Source organism: Sinocyclocheilus anshuiensis, unplaced genomic scaffold (assembly GCF_001515605.1).
Source record: "Sinocyclocheilus anshuiensis isolate Anshui unplaced genomic scaffold, SAMN03320099.WGS_v1.1 scaffold426, whole genome shotgun sequence".
In the NCBI taxonomy this organism is placed as follows: Eukaryota; Metazoa; Chordata; class Actinopteri; order Cypriniformes; family Cyprinidae; genus Sinocyclocheilus; species Sinocyclocheilus anshuiensis.
Genome location: NW_015542362.1, coordinates 433547 through 457615, shown reverse-complemented (window position 1 = coordinate 457615; position 24069 = coordinate 433547). Strand labels below are relative to the sequence as shown.

Genomic DNA, 24069 nt, shown 5'->3' with positions numbered 1-24069 from the left:
AATAACAACTTACTGACACAGAGTAAGAAAAGGTTATAAAAAAATAAAAAAAAACTGATACAATATATATAATCCAATTAACAATTGTAAAAAAAAATAAAAACTACTTTAATTTGAAGTGTAAACTACATTACCAGAGATTATACAGTCACTTTAATCAAATTAACATTATCTCAAAATTTGACTTTGTTTCACATATGCACATATTTAAATAAAGAAAATTACTTAAATATTGCACATTATAAATTGTGATTAATTTGATTTTTAACATGATATTTTAAATAGATTATTGGCCAACACAAATTTTAATACACGAGTTTCACAATTTGAGTTGAATTACTGAAATAAATGAACTTTTCCACGACATTCTAATTTATTGAGATGCACCTGTATATGCATCTAGAAAACAGGTGAAAGTATCTAAAATAACAGTGCAATATTGTGAGAGAAATAATCACATCACACTTATATATGACTGTATGAGTACAGCCCTACATTATACTGGTTTCCCTTTAAAAAATAAAGAGTAGTTTCTTTTCTTTTTCTAAAGCACTCCTCGTCAATAGCCTGAGTCAGATTCTCAGCAGTTTTTAGTCATTTCTGTGTGTGAATAATTGTTCCTTACACATGGCATCGGACACTTGGCTGTTTGGTGACCAGACCAGCATGCTCCTCTGGTCATTGTCACTGTAACGGGATGCACAGTCTGTCAACACAAAGAAACATGTCTGTCACACAACACAGCAGCCTCTCTCAAATACCTCCTCTCAAACCTTGTTGTTTTTTACTTCTCTATGCCTCTCTGCTGTTTTTGTCTATATGTCTGTATACTCCAAGACTATAGCTGTGTTCTCTCCTACTCCCCATAAACTTGAGTGCACACAGAAACACCTACACACAGCCCTTTATCTTATCATGCTCATGCAGACTGTGATGGATTTCAGAGATATATATTCATCTCTTCTGAGATTAACTCCCCTCTCCCTCTTTACCTGGTTTGAACTCTGGGATCTGTGCCTGGTAGTCCCCACCAACGCGGATCATACTGTCTGTTTCAAAAGAGCAAGAGGGAAAAGGACGGTCAAAGAGGGGAAAAACACAGGCAGGCAGAGTTAGAAACTGGCAGTGCATCCTCACAGAGGGCAGAGGAAGAAAAGTGGGTGGAGGGAGGGAGAGGAGGAAAAGACAACAGGGATGCTTGACAGTATACACAGACCGACACTGATATAATCAGACATTTTACACTTAAATAAAACAATTAAGATTAATACTTTGCTACCATGTAAGTGTATGAATGTGCAGATGGTGGTTTGGAGTTGGAGTTTGTGTGTGAATGTGTCAGACGTACCACGTGTGTGTTCCTCATCACTGCTCTCTTCCTCAGAGTGCTGGCTGTTCCCATTCGTGACTGTTTTGGCCCTGCTTCGGGACAGCACACCAGACCCTGATCGCTCCATCACTGATGGCATGGCTAGAGGGGAGAGAGAGAGTGTTCAAGGGGATCAGCATTGGCCTTTGTTTTCAACATCTTAAAGGGACAGTTCACCCACAAATGAAAATTCTGTCATTGTTTCCTCACCCTCATGCCATTCCAAATCTGTTTGTCTTTCTTTTGTCGAACACAACACATATTTTGAAAAATGTTTAAACTGTTTTTGCCCATACAATGAAAGTCAATGGGGCCCAGCATAAACATTGAGCCTGAGTAACTCATTTTATAAACCCAACGGAGACATTTTTCAAAATACATTCTTATGTGCTCCTTAGAAAAAAGGTTTAGCAGGTTTAGAATAACTTGAAAGTGAGTAAATGATGAATGATCATTTTATTTTGTGTATGAACGTTCTTTAATTTAGCAGCATTTCTGATGCAGATTAATTCTCACTGACCCATCATAAGTGTTATGTATGTATGCATGTATGTATGTATGTATATATTGGCGCTTTTCCACTGCGTGGTACGACTCGGCTCAGTACAGCATGGCACGGTTCGGCTCGGCACGGTTTGCGAAAACCCCCCAAAAGTGAACCGTACCGAGCCGTACCGAGCCGTACCGTGCCGTGCCGTACCATGCAGTGGAAAAGCACCATATGTATCTGGTGTGTGTGTATATACACTGAATAAAATTATAAACGCAACGCTTTTGTTTTTGCCCCCATTTTTCATGAGCTGAATGTGAACAATATTTGAGAGAAATAGGCCTTTTGTGTACATAGAAAAAGTCTTAGATCTTTGAGTTCAGCTCATGAAAAATGGGGGCAAAAATAAAAGTGTTGCGTTTATAATTTTGTTCAGTGTGTATATATATATAATCTTTGTATTCTGAATCTTTACCGACTTCCTCAAGTAACATTATTCCAGTGGTCACATTATATACACATCTTTTCTTTCTCTGAACAGCTGCAGTCTGTTATGAAATGTGGTGAGAAAATTAACCTCAAATTAGTACAAATTGTGACCCTGGGCCACAAAACCAGTCATAATGGTCAATTTTGAAATTGAAATTGAGATTGAAAGCTGAATAAATAAGCTTTCCATTCTTTACTTAATATCCTAATGATTTTTGGCATAAAAGAAAAATCGATCATTTTGACCCATACAATGTATTGTTGGCTATTGCTACAAATATACCCCAGCGACTTAAGACTGGTTTTGTGCTCCAGGGTCACAATTAATTAAAATATATGTGTATGGAAATGAAGTTTGGCTCAAGACACAGTGAAAGATGTGAAGGTTTAAATGCTCTTGGCTGTGTTTTGAGCGGCAGGTGATGGAGTTCACCGAGGTATCAAACCACAAAGCGCGGGATATACGCATTAGTGTAATGTTTCTAAATCTGTAACGAATTTAGATAACTTTAATTTGTTTCAGCGTCAGTAAATGAGACTTTCATTCGGTGGACAAGAAGTCTTTGTTTCGCGAAAGCTTCCAGAAAATTAACGATGCCGGGAGTGAACAGTAGAGCTGACTTCCATCACTTTACAAACATGTACATGCAGTTCCAGGACAACAGATAACGTTACCATCCTTTACAAAACGAAACAATGACCAAAGCCTTTATTTCTTAAGTGAATGCCATTGTGATAGGCAGCCAACCTCCAAACTGTACCTCTCGCTGTTTTCATGAATAATAACTCAAGAGGCTGCCTGAATTGTGATTTTGAATACACATAACAACTACACAAACATAAAACTAAAATGTTTCTGATCTAGATGTATGGACACAAAAGATACATTGGCGAGATAAAATACTAGCGAAATCGAATACAAAATTAATCCCGCATAAATGATTATCTTTATAACTCGCCGTCAAAAATTAAAATAAGATTAGATCTCTGTTCTTTGCACGCAAAACAATAAATCGTTATGTGTCATAACATGAAGCGTTGAATAGGGCACGTGACTTCACGACCAGTGTCTCTACTGATTGAAGTTGCAGTCGGGCTCAGTGTGAATTAAACGTGCGCTTCAGATGCGTCCAAAACACTCAATATGAGGCACTGAACGGCCCTTCGCTTAACAGAGTGCCCAATCAACTCGTAATAGTGTTTCAGCGGAAAACAGTTATCGATTGCCCCCTTAAACTCCGAGAGGTCGCATCACTCCGACCACCATCCAATCATCCGTTACTTGTTCATTTAAACATTTCTGTGAGTAAACGCGCACGGATCTCGCTCGGGCAATGATAATCCATCATTCAAACTTTAAAAGTAGAGAAACAGAAAAAAAGCATCTTTCCCCTCACCTCACTTTTCGCACAGTCGCTCACTCAAGTCTGAGTCCTTTTGTGTAGAGCCACGCTTATGTCCCTATTCCAGTTGTTGGCTAGCTGTCGCGGAACATTTGCCTTTTAACGTTAGTTACCAGTCCGAATAGCAGTTCACTACCTGGCTTGCTTGCTTTCTCTCCTATTCAAACTTATAAAGCGACAAACAAGTGTTGTAAAACACCAGCACTACGCACGTTTGTTAATATACAACTACATTAAAGCTTCTGTGGATATTCGCACGTTTCTCATTCTCTCCAGTTCGTTGCATTACTAGGGATCCTATCCGTGTGTAAATGCCGGGGAGACCTGACGACTCCTCACAACCGAGAAAACGTTCCGCGCTGTTCGCCTCTCCCCAACTAACTTCCATGTTAATTACACAGTCACTTTAACCGGCGTCAAATTCATAACAAGTGATTCTGACAATGTAAAGGCTCGTTTCATGCGAGTCAGTGTAACGCTCGCATTCCACATATGCGCAATATTAAAAACAAAAACGTTAAATGAAACCCTCCCATCACAAAAGACGTTATTCAGCCGTTAAATGCGGCTACATTTAGATTTAAACACATATTTAGAGCATCTCGTACAGTTCTCTTCATGAAACCAACTTAATAGCGATCCATTACTTTGTGCTTTACCTGCGGTGCTCCCACCTTAAATCAAACGGAACTACTTCCTGCTGTGTGTGCGGAGGGATTCGTCAGCTGTGCAATGCAGTGCTGAGGCTGCCCAGACCCTTCACTAATGTATGCAGGAGAGAAAAAAAGACTAGAACTTGCTTATTTACCATAATATTGAGTATTTAATGATGGATATCGTGAATTAGGCTTCAGCTATAGTTATTTTACCATATTCAGTTGATAAAATGTAATTGAGTCTTAAAGAAATCAATACATTCACACTGTGTAAACCATGGTTTCTGGTCTACATTAATTAAACATAATCTGGAGGTATTACAGGTGAGAATAAACTTGATATCTAGACACAATCCTAATACTGACATAAAAGGATTAAAGCCTCGATTCAGACTGGTCTCCAACACCCCCTCCTGACACTATCAAACAGCAGGCCCAAGTGATGGACAGGTCCTCCCTTGGATGCCTGTATAACATTGATAATCTTTCTCAGTGGTCCTTGCAGGCAAGAACAGAGACAGACATACCAGCACTTGTGGCACAAGACCCCTCCCAGCCATCCCCTCTCTGTCTGTGTGTTTCTCTCTCCAACCATCTCCTCCCTCCCCTCCTTCGTGCCATCTTAGAGAAAGAGTTTTTTTTTTTTCAGGAGTAACAATCTCTACTCGAAACCACAGGCCTGAAGGTGTAGCTGAGTCTGTCCCCATTTTCTTTAGCAATACCATGGATGGCACAAACTTTTGTTGTCGTGCTAGATTTGCATGGCCTTTTAGGCCGGGTTTTGTTTATTTATAAACCCTGTAACAACAGTTATAATCACTCCATCATAGACTAGTTATCGAACATGCATCAAGGTTCAGTGTGAGTTGTAGCGCAGAGGAAGCGGAGATTTTAACAGCGCTGAACTCTCTGACCCTCTCCCTTGTTTCCCCTCCTAAAAATGCCATCTCTCCCCGTCGCGAGACAGATTACCAGAAAACAAAAGGTTCGGGGCTTCGTGACGGGCCATCTGCGGGAGGGGCGTGGCCCGGGAATATACAGTAGCGCTCGTTGCATTCAACACATGGATAGCCCCTTTAAGTTATGGGGGCTTCGTGACGGGCCATCTGCGGGAGGGGCGTGGCCCGGGAATGTACAGTAGCGCTCGTTGCATTCAACACATGGATAGCCCCTTTAAGTTATGACTGTAACTTCTTTATAATGGTCAGAAGCAGTGGGTGTTAAACGAGGAATTCTGTCAAAAGCGTCCTAGATGTGAGGTTCTAACCGTTCTACGTATTGTAGTTAAGTACCACTGGCGTTTAGATGCGCACTCGATGCAGTTCAAACCATGCGATCATCATCTGACATACAGTAGCAGTTCCTACACAGTAGCACCTAAAGTTGCTGTCCTGTCAACTAGTGCAACCTCGTGGACAAAAGAGGTACTGCAGGGCCATTCTAGGCCTCTGATTTTTCATTCCCTCAAACATTTTTAAAAGTGGTCATTCACCCAAACAGACATCTCCATTAAAATTAATTTAAATAATATTGCATTAATTAAATATGTACATAAAAATATGATACAAAGCGTTTTGTCATGTCAATTGTGCACATAATTTAGAATTGAATAGTTTATTTGCAAAAACAGTTAACTCTGTTTTTATTCATTCTCATAAATCATGTTTTTTATTGTGTTAGCATGTTATTATTGTGTTAGCTAGCTGTATTTTTTTGTTATTATTATATTTAATCAAAACAACCCAACTGCAGTTTGATTGATATTAACTGGAATGCAGGATAAAAAAAAGCATGATTTTTGAACATTTTTAAAAACTGAGTTATCTGTGTTTGCAAATTAACTCTTCAATTGTAGTTATTAATACGAACATCTGTTTGCATTCATTTTTTAACATTCTATTTGTTCTTTTTGATTACATTTGTTACAATTACGAAAAAGGTATATAATACACACAAAAAGGCAATTTACTAACATTAACACAATAAAACAGCACAAACAAGGATTTATATTTTTTCTACGTTTGTAAGTCAGTTTGAATTAAAAAAAATGCAAATATATATATATATATATATTGGAAAAATTATACATGGAATGTATTCACTAGCTACTATTCAGCTCAAGACAGTGAAGATAAAAAATAAAACAAAACATTTTAATATAATATGTATGCACAGTATTAAACTTAAATTAAAATTACATTTCATTTTCGATTACAGTGTATTTTAATTAAGTAATTGAACTTTATTTGGACAGTATCCTCTATAATCAGTAGGGCTGTGAATCTTTGGGTAGACAGCGTTTCGATTCGATTCACGATTCAAAGGTTTTCTATTCGATTCAAGAACGATTTTTGCAAATTTAGAACGATTCAATTAGATTCGATTCGCAATTAAATTAGATTCGATTATAACGATTCGATTCTGCATTCTTTAAGTGCATTCACAGGATTATTTAAATGCTTCCGCTAAATTCTTTAAATGCTTAGTCAGGGGACAAATTACACAGCAGCCTTTATGGTTAGAGAACCATAGGTTAGAGAAAAAAACAACACTTTTGTCCATTGTTAGATGCTAGTTTAATGATGCTATGGCATGACATGGCATACATAAAAATTGATGTAAGCCAAGATTTAAAAAAAAAAGAGCTTTATTATTTAAATGCTTCCCCTAAATTCTTTAAATGCTTAGTCAGGGGGCAAATTACACAGCAGCCTTTATGGTTAGAGAACCATAGGTTACAGAAAAAAAAAAACACTTTTGTCCATTGTTAGATGCTAGTTTAATGATGCTATGGCATGACATGGCATTTGTAGAAATTTATGTAAGCCAAGATTTAAAAAAAAAAGAGCTTTAAAAGTATTATGTATAGGCTAACATTTTGTCACACCAGGGGCGTAGCCACCATTTCAGAAGTGACAGAAATGTCAAATACAATAATTTTATGTATGTATGTATTATTATAATTATTTTTTACAATGAATTATTTTCTTATCTACACCTAGGATGACTTGAGGGTGAGTAATTTATGGGCTAATTTTCATTTTTGGGTTAACTAACCCTTTAAGGGTCAAAAGGCTCTGCCTCCATAAGGCTTGTGTCAAGCCATTCATTCATCTGGCTGTTTGATGAAGAGAAAGAGATAAAATGTAGTAGAAATAAACATGTTAAGAATCAATAGAAGTGGAGGATTCTTACTGTGTTTTTTTAAGGACTATTATTATGTTGTAATGTTTGGTTGACCAATCAGCGGAGAGGGGCGTTTCATTCCCGCCCACAGGTAGAGATCGAATATTCAAGTTGCTTATTCGTTTTCTATCCTTGAACGTAAAAACGAAAAATGAAGCCGGATTCTTTATTTTTCGTGTTGTTTGAACAATTGAAAAACGAAATATGTGTGGAAAAATTAATAAACAGCTTGAATATTTGATTTCTACACGTGGGTGGGAATTAGACGCCCCTTGCTGCTGATTGGTCAGCTCACGTGTAGAAATCGAATATTCAAGCTGTTTATTCATTTTTCCACCCATGAACGAAAAACGAACATTTAAGCTGAATTTTAGTTTTTTGGAAAAAAAAAAACAAACAAAAAGGAGCCATTTTCTAATTTTTCTACTTTCAATATTAAATCAAAAAACGAATGATCGAATGATACACGGATTGTTCCGTTTATCATTTTTCAGATTTCAATATTAAATTAAAAAACGATTGGACGGAAGATACCCTGATGCTCTATCCCCCAATTTTTGAAATAATGTTACAAATTCAGTTTGCAAAAGGAAACCAGAAACTCAAAGAAAACTGCCTTTAGTATCAATTACTCGTCATTTACATAAATATGTAGGTCACAAAGTACTCTCAACGTGAGGAAGCATGTGGAGAGAGCTTGACCCTTAACCCCAAACCCTATGTCGTCATTTCCCCAAGACTCGGCGGCTGAGAGGGAAAGAAAGAGTGAAGAGTGAAGAGTGGGAGGGAGGAAGGAAAGGAGAAGGAGATAAAGAAAGGGAGAATCGAGCGCGGAAATTTCGTGCCCGCTTCTTGGCGCGAATCTGGCAGGAAAAAATAAAAGCGAAAAGCGGTCGCTAGGTGCTTTACAGATTACTGTTTTTAAACGACCAACCCTCGAGCTCTTGTGTTACTGTAGACTAACGTTAGCTCGCTCGTTAGCATTTTTAACATTCTTAACCACAGACCACATCTCATCTTCAGATCTCTTAACTTCTTTAAAGCGTTTTAGAGTGCAGTAGTCGCGTCAAGGTGGTCGTATAAAATCTGCACAATGGGGGTGAGTTTGTCTGTCCATGTTGTATGTTGTTAGCTTTGCTCTTATTTGGGCTTTGATAAATGCGTGCGGCAATTTGAACAAAGACTGATGGAAGCAAATAATTCTCCCCGGAAAGAGTGTGTAATGTGTGTGTGTGATGGAGGTAAACGCGGAACTCATGAATAACGAGGGGGTGGTGGTGAGATTTTGGTGGTTTAAAGATGCTCAGGTCCTGAATGGATTCTTGTAGTGTCCATCCGTGTTACACAAATGTCCACCTCAAACGCTTTCTGGTTCATTTCAGGTGCCTCGTCGACTGCGCCAGTTCTTTAACACTAAGCACAATAACACTGATACATTTAACACGGCAAACTGTTGCTGTTTTCGTCAGACTGCCTGTATTGTCCTTTTCCAGCAGTCGATGCATTAAAGTCATACGAGGAGCAGGTGAGATATGAGTGTAATGTGTAAAACCATTTCTTTGAGCTCCTCATACAGGCTTTTAATTAGCACGATGCCAGCAGCCACTGCGAGATCAAACCTCCTCTCGACAGCATCATTGCTTGGTCGAGTTTGAATGATAGGTTTATGTCTGGCATTAGTGAACTTAATGTACTGAGCCCGCCGCCGTCAATCCCTTAGAAAACTGTTCTTCTCCACGTGCTTTGTGTTCTCAGCACCTGTTTCCTGCTTCTCCTTGCCATTAATGTTCGTGGAGGTAAAGAGCAGCTTTCTTTTTGTGCCTCCAGCTAGATATTTGCTCCTGGTGTGTTATTTTTGATGATACACAATACAAATCGTAAAAACAGGCGTTAAAACCCTCAGATTTACATGAATACCATTATTTTAAAGTGTCCACTGATGCGTCGCTACCCCCATGCAGTCACGTTTGTACAGAGAAACAAATGCAACCATAAATATGTTTATGCGAAATGTTTTGAAGGCAACATTGTTTGCTTGCGATGGATACGTACATATTGACTGGGATGGTTAGTCGAACAATATTGGTCCATTTTGAGTTTGTCAGCTTTGGAAAATAGTTGCTATGGGTTTTTATATATGTATATATGTATATATAACTAGAAAGTTTTGTGAATTAGTAGTAAATACTTGCTATTTGAAAATAAAAATCATGTCGTGAAATAAGTGTTTAATTCCACAGTTTTGTGTGCTGTCTAATTTGATGTGATTCAATTATTGTATACAAGGGGGTCCAAAAGTCCCATACGAATACACTAGCATACTAGTGAAAAATTATTTGTATTAATGTAATTGACAAACTTTCATTATATAATTGTCAGCATACCAGTTTGAGTGACGACAAGTTGAATTTCTGATTTGTGACGTTCCAGAGTATCTTGTGTATGTACTGAAAATGTATGATTATTTGATTAATTTCCTCTTAATTTTTGTCATAACATTTAGTTTTTCAAAATCCTAGAACATATAATAAAATAATATCCCAGATTTTCAATATCTAAAATGTATTTATTCAATTCATTTATTTATATAGTTTATACATTGCAGATTTTCAAAAGCAGCTTCACTATAACAAACAAGCAAATAAGTGTTAATGTTGCAAAATTCATCAAATATGAAATAATTTCAATATCAGCATTAAAGCAGCTCTACAGAAGACTGTAGTTTCATTATTCATTATTCATTTCATTTTTCAATTCAGTTAAATTCATTTTAGAACCCACTGTATGTATATATTATACTGACCGCCCCGCTCTCTTTCCCAAAGTAGGACTCAAAGTTATAAAGTATAAATATTTCAGACCGTTTTCCTCATTCTTTATCTGAGAATAGTGTTTGACAATATCTTTCCATTACTATTTAGAGAAAATCAAACAGAGCAAAGGAAAAAAAGCAGAGAAGACTTGAAGAACGGGCAGCTATGGATGCAGTTTGTGCAAAGGTGGAGGCAGCCAATAAGGTATGCTTTGAGAACATCTAAAAGAAACCTTTTCAAAATATGTGCACGTGTCTTCAAATTGCAGTGTTAATGTTCTTGCAGTAGAGAAATATTAACACAATGTGTCCCGTGGCTTGTTACAGCTTGAAGATCCTCTGTCTGCAATGCCTGTGTTCAAAAAGTATGACAGAAATGGGTACGCTATCCCTACGTTTCCCCTTTGACGGATGTCATATGCTGCCTCTAAACTGGTAAACGGATCATTTCATTTTCTGATATCCAATACTAATATTGTGAATATCTGAATCTGTCACAGGCTAAACCTGGAGATTGAGTGTAAACGGGTAACTGCATTGAGTCCAGATACAGTGGAGTGGGCCTATGAGTTGACTAGAGCCAACATGCAGACGCTGTAGGTATTGAGCAAGTCAACATGTGGGGTAATCCAGCATCCCATATTGTTACTGCTTTAGATGTTTATGATGTTTTATTTGTCCATTTTTAGTGTCTGGCATTTATTTTGTTCCTGCAGAGATTCTTAATGGATACTTGTTAGGTTTTGTATTCTATTGACATTCAGATACAGGTTTTGGGTTGAATGGAAGTCAGTTATTGCTATTTACCATTAAAGGTATAGTTCACCCAAAAATGAAAATTGTCATCATTTACTTTTAAATTATAAATAATTTTAGAACACTGAATTTATTTACTCACCCTCATGCCTTTCTAATGGCGCTTTTCCACTGCATGGTACGGCTCGGTACGGTTCACTTTTGGGGGGTTTTCCACTGGGTACAGTACCTGGTACTTTTTTTAGTACCACCTCGGTTGAGGTTCCAAGTGAACCGTACCGTTACCAAAACGTGACGTGTAAACTCTGCTGATCACAGATTGGCCGGAGAGAATCGTCAACTACCTGCGTCAATTAACTTGCGACACAAACGCAACAGAACCGCTAGATTTAAATCAGCACAGCCAGCGAAGGATCGAACGCAACTGTTTTGAACAAGCGCACCTTTTTTAACAACCAAAAAGTGGCTGTTACGTTGTCTGTTGAGGAAGTACAGACGTTCCTCTCGTTGATAGCAGAGGAGCGGATCCAGCGAGCTTGATGGGGCGACGCGGAATTAAAAAGTTTTTCAGGAGTCGCGGCGCAACTATAACGACATGTCAAGTCATGTCAAGTTTATTTGTACAGCGCTTTTCACGATACAAATCATTGCAAAGCAACTTTACAGCAAATTAAGTTTCTACAATATTTAGTGGTAGCTTATCAGTGGTGACTGTCAGTTAATGTACATATGGCAGAAATGTACGGAAAAATCAATTTAAGACATTTTGTCTAGTTCATGTGTACTTATTGGTACACAGAGCAGTTGAGATAAATCAGGCAGGTTATTTGTGAATCTGCCTTTGGTGGTTGGAACAATAGTTCTGCCCGGACGATAACGCAGAGACATATAGTTAATATCAGTAATACGCAGCATGCACGATACAAGGAAATGGTCAGTAACATCATTACTTTGAGGTACGATATCTACCGGAGTAACATCAATTCCATGCGATATAATTAAATCTAGCGTATGATTTAAACGATGAGTTGGCCCGGTGACGTTTTGCTTGACTCCAAAGGAGTTTATTAGGTCAGTAAACGCAAGTCCTAGTGCATCATTTGTATTATCAACGTGAATGTTAAAATCTCCAACAATTAGCGCTTTATCAACAGTAACCAATAGGTCTGAGAGGAAATCTGCAAATTCTTTTAGGAAATCTGTATATGGCCCATGTGAATAATCCCGCCCACTCAAAAGCGGTACTGAACTGCAGTGGAAACACAAACCGAGCCGTGCCGTGTTGTACCGTACTGAGCCGTGCCGAGCCGAGTCGTACCACGCAGTGGAAAAGCGCCATAAGACTCTATGACTGTTGAATGAAAGTCAGTGTGCTTCTTTAACACAGATAATACAAGGGATACAGGCCTGGAATGACATGAGGGCAAGTAAATGATGACAGAGTTGTCATTGTGGGTCAACTGTCCCTTTAAAACTGGAGGACATTTCTGCTGCTGGTCATTTTGCTATTTATGAAATATAGTTCCAGGAGAAATGTCAATTTGGGCAGTTTATAAGAAAATACATTTTTGTTCCATTATGTTTTGGCAGATATGAACAGAGTGAGTGGGGATGGAAGGAGAGGGAGAAAAGGGATGAGATGAAGGACGAGAGAGCATGGTATCTCCTGGCCCGTGATGCTGGCTCCACACCTGTAGCGTTTTCACACTTTCGATTTGATGTAGAGTGTGGAGATGAGGTTTTATATTGGTAATGTAGCTTTAAGTATTACTTATAGGACAGCTATGATTTTCTCTTTGGGGATTATCAAAAATCTGTTTACTTGTTCGGAATGTTTCAGTACCATATTGGTTACCGACTGATATTAGAATTTTTTTTATTTATTTATTGATATCGGACATTTAATTGTTCATGTTCACTTTTTTTACACCTTTGCATCATCTAACACATTTAAAGCTAATCTATAAAAAAACGATAATTTAATAAAATTTGTAGACAATCTAAACATGAATATCCTTTTTCATATTATATGTTATAATGTTGCAATACCTAAATTAACATGTATCATTTAAAATGATTGTTTTTAGTTTTTTTGTCTGATTTTAAATTTATTTAGTATAGTACTGAATTGATCAGTTATTGTCCTTAAAGGGATAGTTCACCCAAAAATAAATTCTGTCATTTGTTACTTACCCTCATGTCGTTCCAAACCCGTAAGACCTTCGATCATCTTCGGAAAACAAATTAAGATATTTTTGTTGAAATCTGAGAGCTTTCTGTCCCTCCATATACAGCAACGCAACTGGAATGTTCCCAGGCCAAGAAATGCAGTAAGGACATTGGTAAAACAATCCATGCTCAACCGTAATTGTGTCGTGGTACTCTCGAGAATGGCAGCAGACGGTAACTCTGGGGAGAAGAATTGTTGAATAAAGTTATTTTTATTCTCTTTGCGCACTAAATGTATTCTCGCAGCTTTGTAAAATTGTGGTTGAACCACTGATGTCACGTGGACTATTTCAATGATGTCTTACATTTCTGGGCCTGGGAACATTTCAGTTGTGTTGCTGTCTATGGGAGGGTCAGAAAGCTCTCGGATTTCATCAAAAATACCCTAATTTGTGTTCCGAAGATAAACGGAGGTCTTATAGGTTTGGAACGACACGAGGGTGAGTAATTAAAGACTATCCCTTTAACATGACAATAATTGGCTTATTAATATCTGCCATAATTGTAGTATTGTGCATGTCTATCTATCTGTCTACCTTCATTGCACATGTTGTATAAGTGGGAGTGCGTCCGTCTCGCGTGTTATTTTTGCAATGTGTGACTTGACTGATTCTGAGTCACACAAGACACATTCAAGAGAGTGCTGTTTGTATCTGACTGATTCTAATAATGTCTCCTCAGTTATGAAGCTCAGTTGGAGAGTAAAGTCAGGCGGAAAGGCCTGGGGAAATTTCTCATCCAAATCCTTCAGCTTATTGCCAACAGGTACCACAACAAACACAGCATTCCAAGAATGTATTCCTTGTGTAGCATTTTTGCCAAAACTCAAAACTCATCGCTCTCCTCTTGTTCTTGTGTCTTTCCTCAGCACGCAAATGAAAAAGGTCATGCTGACCGTATTTAAACACAACCACGGTGCTTACCAGTTCTTTAGGGAGGCTTTACAGTAAGTCCCATCCTTCTGGACTCATACGCATTCACCACTTCCTCACTGCATGAAATTCCTGTTCCTCTTCTGAATGCAGATTTATATACCGGCCTGTATAATCGACAGAACGCTGAATGATAGCAGTTGCCATAGCAACAAGTGCCTGCTCTGCTTATTCAGTGTTAAAATATGAATTCACCAATGGCTGTCCTCTTCCTTTTTAGGTTTGAGATTGACGAAATGTCACCCAGTATGTCCGGTTGCTGTGGAGATGACTGCACCTATGAGATTCTGAGCCGGAGAACAAAGTATGGCGAGGCCTCGGGACATGCGCATGGGGGCGGCCACTGTGGAGGCTGCTGCCATTAAGAGCGAGCCTTCCTCTGTTGTTTCAGAGCTTCCTCATCCTCATTCCCTCCCCTGCTCCATCACCCACAATCCCCTCTTAGAAAGCCCTCAAGACAGTCTCTCCTGCCCATAATCAGCAATGAAACCCCATCGATGCTTGATCTTTGTTTTTAACTTAAAAAGCTCATTCACCATTTCACATAGTAAGCGACGTTTTCAGTCTCAAAGGTTTGAATGATGACAAAATGGCAGTGAAGGCCACTGTGAGCCAAATGTAACCTTTTTCACCTCAGGTATCAGCATGGTGAGGCTCAACCGTATGTCTTTGCATTCTGTCCAGATGCAAAAAGAGCCTGCGGTTTTTTTTTTTTTCAACTGTTTTATTACCATAGTGAGTGAATGCAGGTGTTGGTCACAGTGGTTGTTACAGCTGTTTCACTCTATACCACTTTTCAGGGTAATTGTATTTTAACTAAAGGCTGATGTTTGTTTATTACTTCAAGAAAGAGAATACGACGATCTGTACTGTTTATAATTAGTAATCACTCAACCTAGACTGTCTCAGGTCATTCAACTTATAACAAAATGTTTTATAACAGCTGTATTTGGGAATTGGTGGATGATTATGTTGCTGTTTGATTTGATACAGGGGTTGGCATGTAAGCTATGGTGGACCCTTGGTGTAGAAATATACTTAAGGATTAAGTATATTTCCTTAAGATTTCATAACATTCTTTTATCATGTCATTACTGTATATTTCCATTTTTCTTCTTTGTATATAATCCGTTTGCCATGTACATTTTATTTGCCTTCAAAGACATTGGAAAAATGATATACAAAACAGTTTGAGAGATGAGTGTTCTGGGCTTGTGCTCTCTTGTTGAACTGAAACGAAAGGTCATTCCAGCTTTATGTGTTTGATTTGTATGCAACAAATAAAGGAATCTTGTTTGACTTATTGACGTTCAGTGGTGTTTAAACATTTGTTCAAATGAATCTTGCATAACCCATTCTTAAAGGTTTAACTTTTTTCCCAAAGGATTGGTAGATAAGTAAAAAAAAGAATACAAAAAAAAAAAGTGTGATGATAATCCAATCCCCACCCTTGGTCTTAATAAGAAAGGCTGCTTTGTTTGAGTCCTTTGAAGTTAACATTGAGGGACGGACAGAAGTAAAACATCAGTATTATGAGGACGCTTATTATTTTAAGCAGTGGTTAGTTAAGGGATATCAACTGCACTATTTACGATTACAGAGATTTTAGAAATATACACTCCTGTTATAAAGTTTGGGGTCATTTGGAAAGTCTTATGCTCACCAAGGCTGCATTTTTTTTAATCATAAATACAGTAAAACAGGCATCATGTGAAATATTATTAATAATAAATAAAAAAATAAAATGATGGTTTTCGGTTTTAATATATTTAAAATTAATTATTTGTGTGATTGTAAAGCTGAATGTTCAGCAGCCATTAGGCTACTCCAGTTTTCAGTCACATGATTCTTCAGAAACATTTTAATATGCTGCTTTCACAAAACATTTCTTATAAGTTTGTTTGTTTATTTATTTAGTGCAATTTTTTTGCAGTTTAATGCATCCTTGCCTAATAAAAGTATTAATTTCTTTGTTTTTAAATGAATTTGGCCTGTAGCATAGATAGACAGCAGCAACATTACTTGTATCCATGCTCTGCCAGAAATGCTCATGTGGAAATTAAATTAAATGAAATCAGCAAACTCAAAAAGATGTCTTTTAAACACTATAATGGCATTTCAAAATTAGTATATTCACTTTGATCGTTTTTTCACAGGTTAGAAAATAAAAAGTTGAAGAATCTGCTGTTTCACTAGTGTTTTAAGCAGTTCTTGTAGTGACGGTTAAAGGGTTCAAATGTCCTCGTATGTGATACAAAAGATAGTTGGCGGAACTATGGTTTATTTCCATGCTTCTGGATGGAGATCATTGACTGTGTTGCACAAAGCGGAAGTTGTTGGTAGTGCGCAGTGGATGAATGGAGTGGCTGTACATAGTGCACTAGTATGCACAGAGACGCATAACGCTATCTGTAATATACATAATGAAGCGACCGGAAAGGATTTATTAATCTCAGCTTTAAATTTATACACATCATTGACTGTAATATACATTAGTTAAACTCTGTTATCATAGGAAATTAATTTATAACGTTACTGCATTTAAACCTACTAAAATCAAGATACCTGATCTTATTGCCACTGGATGCACTTGGGAGTATTTGGGAATCTGCAAACCATCTCTTCTTTTTCTCGCTAAGCGATAGTCTTGGCTGTTATAATGCATTCACATGGGTTGTTGTCTCCATGATCACCGGTTTCCTCGTCCTCCATCAGAGTTGATTTCAGCATCAGCAGGTCATCATGAGAATGAGACTGAAGCTAAAGACTGTGTTTGTCCTGTACTTCATGGTGTCACTACTAGGACTCATCTATGCGCTGATGCAGCTGGGTAAGACTGGACTCAATGTCATCATTACCTTGTTCATTCAACCTCGAATCATTCATTTTTGAGCATGCCATTGATTCCTATGTGCAGGCCAGCGCTGTGACTGTAGAGATCATGCCAAGTCTAAAGATCAGCAGATCTCTCAGCTGAGAGGAGAGCTGCAGAAGCTGCAGGAACACATCAAAACATCACAGCTGTCTAAGAAGACTGATGTGCCCAGAATCTATGTGATAACACCCACATATGCAAGGTATGTAAGCAGCTTTTTTTAAAATTACAATAATGCAGGAATGTCTTTCATTCAGAATGTTTTGCAGAAGGACATTTAAGTGCTTGCAAGGCAGCAACTGAATAGATTTAAGATTTACGTTCTTTTAAACATATGACGCATACTGTAGCATGGCTTTTAAAACATATCCATTTCATTATGAGACTGAGTTTAGCATGCAAAAATCTCTTCAGCCAAGAGGTGTGAAATTTAATTACAACCAAATATGATTTGCATTTATAAAACTTACTTTAATTCACATTCAAAATATTTTAGCTCTGCAACAAACTGAACAAGGACAAAGAAAATTATTAATAAAACATAATAGAAAAAACAATCTGTGACTGCTTTACTGGAATGTTGTAATGCATGATATATGATATCAGGAGCTACGTGATGATGTAATTACCGGTATACCATGACATTAAAGAATCACTAAATTGTTTTGAACTGATTCTTAGCAACATACTGTTCAAAAGAAGTAAATTATGGAACCGAGTCAGATTTTCTCATTAATATCTCATCTCTCTTCAGTGTGCAGGTGTGTGTATATAAATGTAACAAAGCAAAGAGCAATCGCTATGCAAATACTGATTACAGTTACATTTGGAATGGTGAACATTTTAAGGGGCCGTGCACACAGAACACATTTTTGCATTCACTGTGCTGCTTTTGCATTGTTGTAAGCATGTTCTAGACAAACATGTTTGAGAGGTGCGTGGCCACAATTTAAATGCAACGAGGGAACAAATGAATAAGTTCTGGGAGAAATTTTTAATTCAATATTTTTATATAAATAGATTTTTGTCTGCATGTCATGTGCTGGGCTCCATTTTTTTGTATGCAAACATGTACTAAACAGACTTTGAGTCTTGTGTCTTTTGCAGTGTCTTGCACATGACATGCTGTTCTACAAAAAGTGGAGCTCAAGTAAAACTTAAAAAAAAAAATGCATGTCTAAGCCTTTTTTGTTCCACTGCCCTGCATCTCATTGCCTTTTTAATGAAAAAATGTGTTCTGTGTGTATGGCCCCTTAGAAATCGAAATATCTTCAAAATTAGGTTTAATGAAGTTTGCATGTTTTGTGGATAAGAATAAAAATAGTTTGAGGAATGTCATGAAATTGAATCCCGCTCTTTCTCCCTCTCCCTCCTCTCTCCAGACTGGTGCAGAAAGCTGAGCTCACTCGTTTGTCCCACACCTTCCTCCATGTTCCTCAGCTGCACTGGATCGTGGTGGAGGACGCTCCTCAGCCGACTCCGCTGGTCACAGACTTCCTGGCTGCATCTGGCTTGACCTACACCCATCTATACAAGCTGACCCCCAAAGACAGGAAGCTGCAGGAGGGAGATCCCAGCTGGCTGAAGCCCCGGGGGGCTGAGCAGAGGAATGAGGGTCTGCATTGGCTCAGGGAGATGGGCGCTGCTGCTAAAGGAAAGGAAGCGGCTGCCCTCGAGGAGGCTGTGGTGTACTTTGCTGATGATGACAACACATACAGCCTGCAGCTTTTTGAAGAGGTGAGGGGTTTTAATAGTTAAATGAACACTACCGTTCAAAAGTATGGGGTTGATAGGATTTTTAAAATGTTTTTGGGACAAAGTTTCTTATGCTCATCAAGGCTGCATTTATTTGATCAATAAAACAGTAATATTGTGAAATATTGTATTATTGATTGTGAATTTGTCAGTATGTTTTCAAATTTAATTCCTTTTTGATGGTGAAACTGAGTTTTCAGCAGCCATTAGTCCAGTCTTCAGTGTCACACAGTCCTTCAGAAATCATTCTAATATGCTGATCCCCAACATTGAAAACAGTTGTGCTGCCTAATATTTTTGTGGGAAGGTTCAAAAGAACAGCATTTTTTTAAAATAGAAAACTTTTGTAACATTATGCATATCTTTACGCTCACTTTTGATTTATATGTTGCATCCTTGCTGAGCAAATGTATTAATTTCTTTAAAAAAAAATCTTACTGACCCCAAACTTTTGAATGCTTGCGTGTTACGAGAAAAATGTTTTGACACACTTGAATGAATTTGTTTCTCAAAATATTTTGTTCAAAAGGCGTAAATGTTTTGCTTTATTGTCTAAAATTTGTTTTGTGGGAAAATGTTTGAATTTGTGAAAACTGAAAATTGTTTCTACAAATGTTTTTTTTTTTTTTACAATATTAACATTTTTATTAAAACAAATTAATTCACTAAAATGGTTTTATCACTCCATAATTTCTGTACCTCGATGTATCTTTCATACATTGAATGTTATTTAAAGTTTTTTTTCTAATCAATTCTATTTTTTCTGATATGTAGAAAAGGGTATTAATAAAATGTTTATTGCTAGATTTAAATGCTAAAGTTATACAGATGTAATTACATACTGCTTAGGAGGATTGCAGTGAAAACTGAGCATGAGATCATTTCACGAGTCATTACATGGGAGTTTTCTGGTTAAACCTCCAGATGGAGCTGTGCTTCGGTTGTATTGAGGTGTCAGATGTTCTCTTTTGGAGATGTAATCAAACTCCTTCTCAAAGCCCTTCTCAAAATGTTGTCTGTACATAGTCTTTGCCTACGAACATATGGACAGAAGGTGTTTCTTTGTCATTATCTATCACTTTTTTGCCATCCACATTCTTGTTCCTGTCACGCTCAGATGCGGTACACATACCGTGTCTCTGTGTGGCCTGTGGGTCTGGTGGGTGGGATGAAGTTTGAGCGGCCCGTGGTGGAGGATGGGAAGGTTGTGCGTTTCCACACTGGCTGGCGTCCCAACCGCCCGTTCCCCATCGACATGGCTGGTTTTGCTGTGTCCCTGAGGTTGATCCTGACCAATCCCCAAGCACGGTTTGACGGTGATGCTCAGATGGGCTTCCTGGAAAGCAGCTTCCTTCAGCACCTGGTTACTATGGATGACCTTGAGCCCAAAGCAGATCTGTGCACTAAGGTAGCTCCTTGATTCTGTTCCTAGTGTTTGGTGATTAACCAGCTTTTGTGCATGTTAAGATAATGCGACATGACCTTAAACATCATATTTTTGTGAGGTTTTGGCTTATTAAGTGTTATTCAAATAAATTTGCTTGCATTGTCATGCAGGAACAAGAAATAGACTGAGCTGTAAAGCTTTAAAATGAACAGTTCTCCATAAATGGCCATGAATTGTCTTCTGTTATATAAGCAAAAGAATGTCAGAGTTACACTTTTCCATACTAAGAAACCCCTTTTTTTTGTATGTTCATGTTGTGTACAGTATATTCAGTGTTAATTTAGAATTATATAGCTTAATTTTAAATTCAGTTTGCCATTTTTATTAGTTTTTTTATATTTCCAAATAGTTGACATTTATTTCAGCATTAGCTTTTATTAGTAATTTCAATTTAGAGTTGTTTCAGTTAGTTGACAAGGCAGCATTTCAAATTTTCACTATATGTGACCCTGGACCACAAAACCAGTCATAAGGGTCAATTTTTCGAAATTGAGATTTATACATCATCTGAACGCTGAATAAATAAGCTTTCCATTGATGTATGGTTTGTTAGGATAGGATCTGAGGGTGCAAAAAAATCTAAATATTGAGAAAATCACCTTTAAAGTTGTCCAACTGAAGTTCTTAGCAATGCATATTACTAATCAAAAATTAAGTTTTGATATATTTACAGTAGGAAATTTACAAAATATCTTCATAGAAAATGATCTTTACTTAATGTCCTAATGATTTTTTGGCATAAAAGAAAAATCAATAATTTTGACCCGTATTTTTGGCTATTGCTACAAATATACCCCAGCGACTTAAGACTGGTTTTGTGCTCCAGGGTCACATATATGAAAAATGTTCTATAATATTTAGATTTTTTCTGAATGCCATGACCTATTTCTCTAAATTGTTATTCAGTAAATTCCATTTCAAATTCCTTGGTGGACAATTAATTTTAAATTTCAACCTCATGAACTGAAAGGGAGCCATTACTTAAATTCTTAATTTTGCCCAACCTTTTTTGTAATGACGTAAGGGTGAGTAAACGATGACTTTTTTGGGTCATCTATTCCTTTATTTACTATTGAAATGATTTTGCTCTTGCTCAGGTGCTGGTGTGGCACACCCGAACTGAGAAGCCGAAGATGAAGAGGGAAGACGCTTTGCAGAAGCAAGGGTTGGGTTCAGATCCGGATGTGGAGGTGTAAGCACCACCTCTTCAGAACATGCCTGAACTTCACCAAACATCCACACTTCCATTGTGCCAAACAGATTCTCTTATTTATGGCAAGAGGTGAAATTTTAAAGTGTGATTTCTGAGCCATACACCAAAGATATGAGGAATGAGTGTTGAAGTGATGAATGCAGGTATTTCTACCATACACCAATGAAGTGATGAATGCAGGGATAAAAAAGTACAAGAGACAGAAGCAAAGAAACCTGCAGCCTAAAAGAAAATGGATTCTTGCATCCCATAAACCATCCTTATCATTGGTACACTTGAACAGTATTTAAAGAGAATTTTACATATGGTATCAATAAATAAGATGAGCTTGTATTTATAGATTAGAAGTGTAATTGTATAGTGTGAGGCTTGCTTGGAATATATTTATAATGTGAACTCATTATGTCTATGCTGTCCATTTCTCTATTACCTTCAGTATAGGTGTACTTGTCTTATGTCTTCACATTAAGTCTTAAAGTCTGTGATAATTTTTTTCTTCACTGATAAATGGAGGATATAAATAGGTCAGATATGGTGTCTATTTATGCCATTAACCATCTTTGTTGAATCACAATGGTGTGCTTATCTTTAATCCAGTTGCATGTTGGGTACGTGGCACTGGTAAAGCTTCAGGTGACAGTGTAAAGTACAGATGAGGTCACTTGATCCTGTGAAACAAAGGGTGAAAACATTTAGAATTACTTGGGTGTCGATGTAGAAATGTAGATAGTGCAAGAATGTAGCGGACAGTTCGGTTTTAGCACATTTTGTCAGATTCCATGTGAATTGAATTGGCCACAACTCAGAGGAAGTTGAATAGAGTGCAAAAGTCCAATTCTGGAAGTTGAAAATTTAGATTTTTAACGATAATGTGTAAACTATTAAAGACAGATGAGGTTGTTACATGCTTTTGATGAAGCCATCAGCCTGCATTATTTCAACGTATTATTTTTAAATAATCATGTTCAACAGTGGGATTCCTGGTGAAAACTTCATTACCCACAATTCTGCAAAGAATCGCAGAATTGAATGTAAATATTGCCTACATAGTATAGAGTCAGTCTCCCTACATTCCCAAATGACTTAAACATTTGTGCATATATGTACATTTTGCAATAAATGTAAAATATATTGTTTCTTTATAACCTTTATAACATCCTCCTGTAGCTCAAACAGTAGAGCATGGTGCTAGCAATGTCACGGTTATGGATTAAATTCCCAGGGGAAGCAAGAACTGATTAAAATGTGAATGCAGTGTAAGTTGCTTTGGATGAAAATGTCTGCCAAACGCATAGATGTAAATCTTTAGGTCAATAGTTCTATATTTCTCCAGCTTTCCCTCATTAAAGCTGTCAAGTACTCAGTTTTGTACCTTTGTTTTTTGTATCAAATCATAGTTTGTAATGCTGTGATTCACTTTGTGGCTGATTGGTTTGGTTCATGGTTTATACATCTTTAACAACAACAAAAAAATCCCTATGGGATATATACAGCTGAAAAAGTAGACAGGTATTGTTGCACTTGATTGGAATGACAGGAAAGTGATCAATCTATCCATAAAGCGTAAAGAACTTCATATCTTTCAAACCTTTCAAATGAGGCTTTGCCAAGCCAACATTCAAAGTTTGTCTTTACCTTTAATTCTACTTTCTTAGATTTGAATTTAATTTTCTGCTTGCTATCACCACAGTTTAAATTCTGATTCTGGAATTGAATCAGAATTTAAAAAGCATTTTTTAGTTTATTTCTGAATGACCATCATGTCAAGGCCACTTGAATTTTCAAACACCACCAGCGTCTCATGGCTCTCTCTTTCTGTAAATAAAAGCATTTGCCATTGCCAGATATTTTTCTCAGGTATTTTTGAATGGCATGTCTAATTCGGAGCCATCCTGAACAGACAAATCCTCACCTTTTTACGAGTTGCTGATCCCTCATTATGTATGAAGTTATAGAAACCACAAGGAATGAACAACCAGGCAGTACTCCCTCCTTATAATGACTCAATAGTACTGCAGCATCCTGTGTCCTCACACCTGAAACAGCTGTTTTTGTATATCCTGGAAGGGCCGTTGCCACAGGGCAGTGACCTTAACTCTTTTTCAGACTTTTTTTTTTTTATCTGGAAGAAGTTGCATAAGGATAGACAATTCTTCAAACAACTACTGATGTTTAAATTATTTTAAAGAACGCATGAGATCCAAAGACAGATTTTTAGACATCACTTTGACGTACAATTACATGCACTTTCTTAAGTATTACCCTGTAGCAGACATTTAGAGGCCACACCTAATGTTTCCAGGTATTTATTGCAATCATTCTCTTTCCATAACTGTCACTTTTGTATTTTGAGATCCTTGTTTTACCCTCTTTATGTATTCCAACATTAGTTTGAGGGGGGGAAACGTAAATAACCAAGAGCATTTGGGAACATTGTGTTATGAGTACGTGTGTTGT

The 24069-nt window shown here is 37.4% G+C and overlaps 3 protein-coding genes across 7 annotated transcripts in view; 2 read left to right on the top strand and 1 right to left on the bottom strand.

Moving 5' to 3' along the window:
- rcor2 (REST corepressor 2) overlaps positions 1 to 4469 on the bottom strand; it is a 13571-nt gene extending 9102 nt beyond the window's left edge. The window contains exons 1-4 of one of the 3 annotated variants that reach the window (XM_016490758.1): positions 4411 to 4469; positions 1349 to 1471; positions 993 to 1049; positions 626 to 706 (exon numbers count right to left, since the gene is read on the bottom strand). In XM_016490758.1, coding sequence (XP_016346244.1) covers positions 626 to 706; positions 993 to 1049; positions 1349 to 1469 — 259 coding nt within the window. In that variant the 5' untranslated portion in view covers positions 1470 to 1471; positions 4411 to 4469. Of the gene's footprint in view, positions 1 to 625; positions 707 to 992; positions 1050 to 1348; positions 1472 to 3745; positions 4067 to 4359; positions 4384 to 4410 lie in introns of those variants that run through there. The other 2 variants (XM_016490759.1, XM_016490757.1) reach the window with 2 other exon arrangements.
- Positions 4470 to 8302: 3833 nt separating this feature from the next.
- On the top strand, positions 8303 to 14887 carry naa40 (N-alpha-acetyltransferase 40, NatD catalytic subunit). Its single transcript, XM_016490749.1, has 8 exons — positions 8303 to 8692; positions 10515 to 10610; positions 10733 to 10785; positions 10906 to 11001; positions 12752 to 12910; positions 14072 to 14155; positions 14259 to 14336; positions 14543 to 14887. The coding sequence occupies exons 1-8, from the start codon at positions 8687 to 8689 to the stop codon at positions 14685 to 14687; spliced, it is 717 nt and encodes a 238-aa protein (XP_016346235.1). The 5' UTR covers positions 8303 to 8686; the 3' UTR covers positions 14688 to 14887.
- Positions 14888 to 16663: 1776 nt separating this feature from the next.
- On the top strand, positions 16664 to 22914 carry b3gat3 (beta-1,3-glucuronyltransferase 3 (glucuronosyltransferase I)). Of its 3 annotated transcripts, none has more exons than XM_016490746.1 (6): positions 16664 to 16804; positions 17050 to 17152; positions 17240 to 17399; positions 18580 to 18934; positions 20070 to 20360; positions 21497 to 22914. In XM_016490746.1, the coding sequence occupies exons 1-6, from the start codon at positions 16676 to 16678 to the stop codon at positions 21593 to 21595; spliced, it is 1137 nt and encodes a 378-aa protein (XP_016346232.1). In that variant the 5' UTR covers positions 16664 to 16675; the 3' UTR covers positions 21596 to 22914. The 3 variants fall into 3 exon arrangements, with proteins under 3 accessions (XP_016346232.1, XP_016346234.1, XP_016346233.1); XM_016490748.1 differs by having other exon boundaries at positions 16962 to 17152; XM_016490747.1 differs by having other exon boundaries at positions 16664 to 17152.
- The last annotated feature ends 1155 nt before the right edge of the window (positions 22915 to 24069 follow it).

What these genes read in the sequence shown, in the direction of transcription:
- naa40 (XM_016490749.1), top strand. An exon ending in AGGTGGAGGCAGCCAATAAG is followed by an intron (nt 10,611 to 10,732) that starts GTATGCTTTGAG and finishes GGCTTGTTACAG; the next exon opens with CTTGAAGATCCTCTGTCTGC. An exon ending in AAAAAGTATGACAGAAATGG is followed by an intron (nt 10,786 to 10,905) that starts GTACGCTATCCC and finishes AATCTGTCACAG; the next exon opens with GCTAAACCTGGAGATTGAGT.
- b3gat3 (XM_016490746.1), top strand. Translation starts at nt 16,676, where the DNA reads ATGAATGGAGTGGCTGTACATAGTGCACTAGTATGCACAGAGACGCAT. An exon ending in ATTTATACACATCATTGACT is followed by an intron (nt 16,805 to 17,049) that starts GTAATATACATT and finishes AGTTGATTTCAG; the next exon opens with CATCAGCAGGTCATCATGAG. An exon ending in AAGCAGATCTGTGCACTAAG is followed by an intron (nt 20,361 to 21,496) that starts GTAGCTCCTTGA and finishes GCTCTTGCTCAG; the next exon opens with GTGCTGGTGTGGCACACCCG.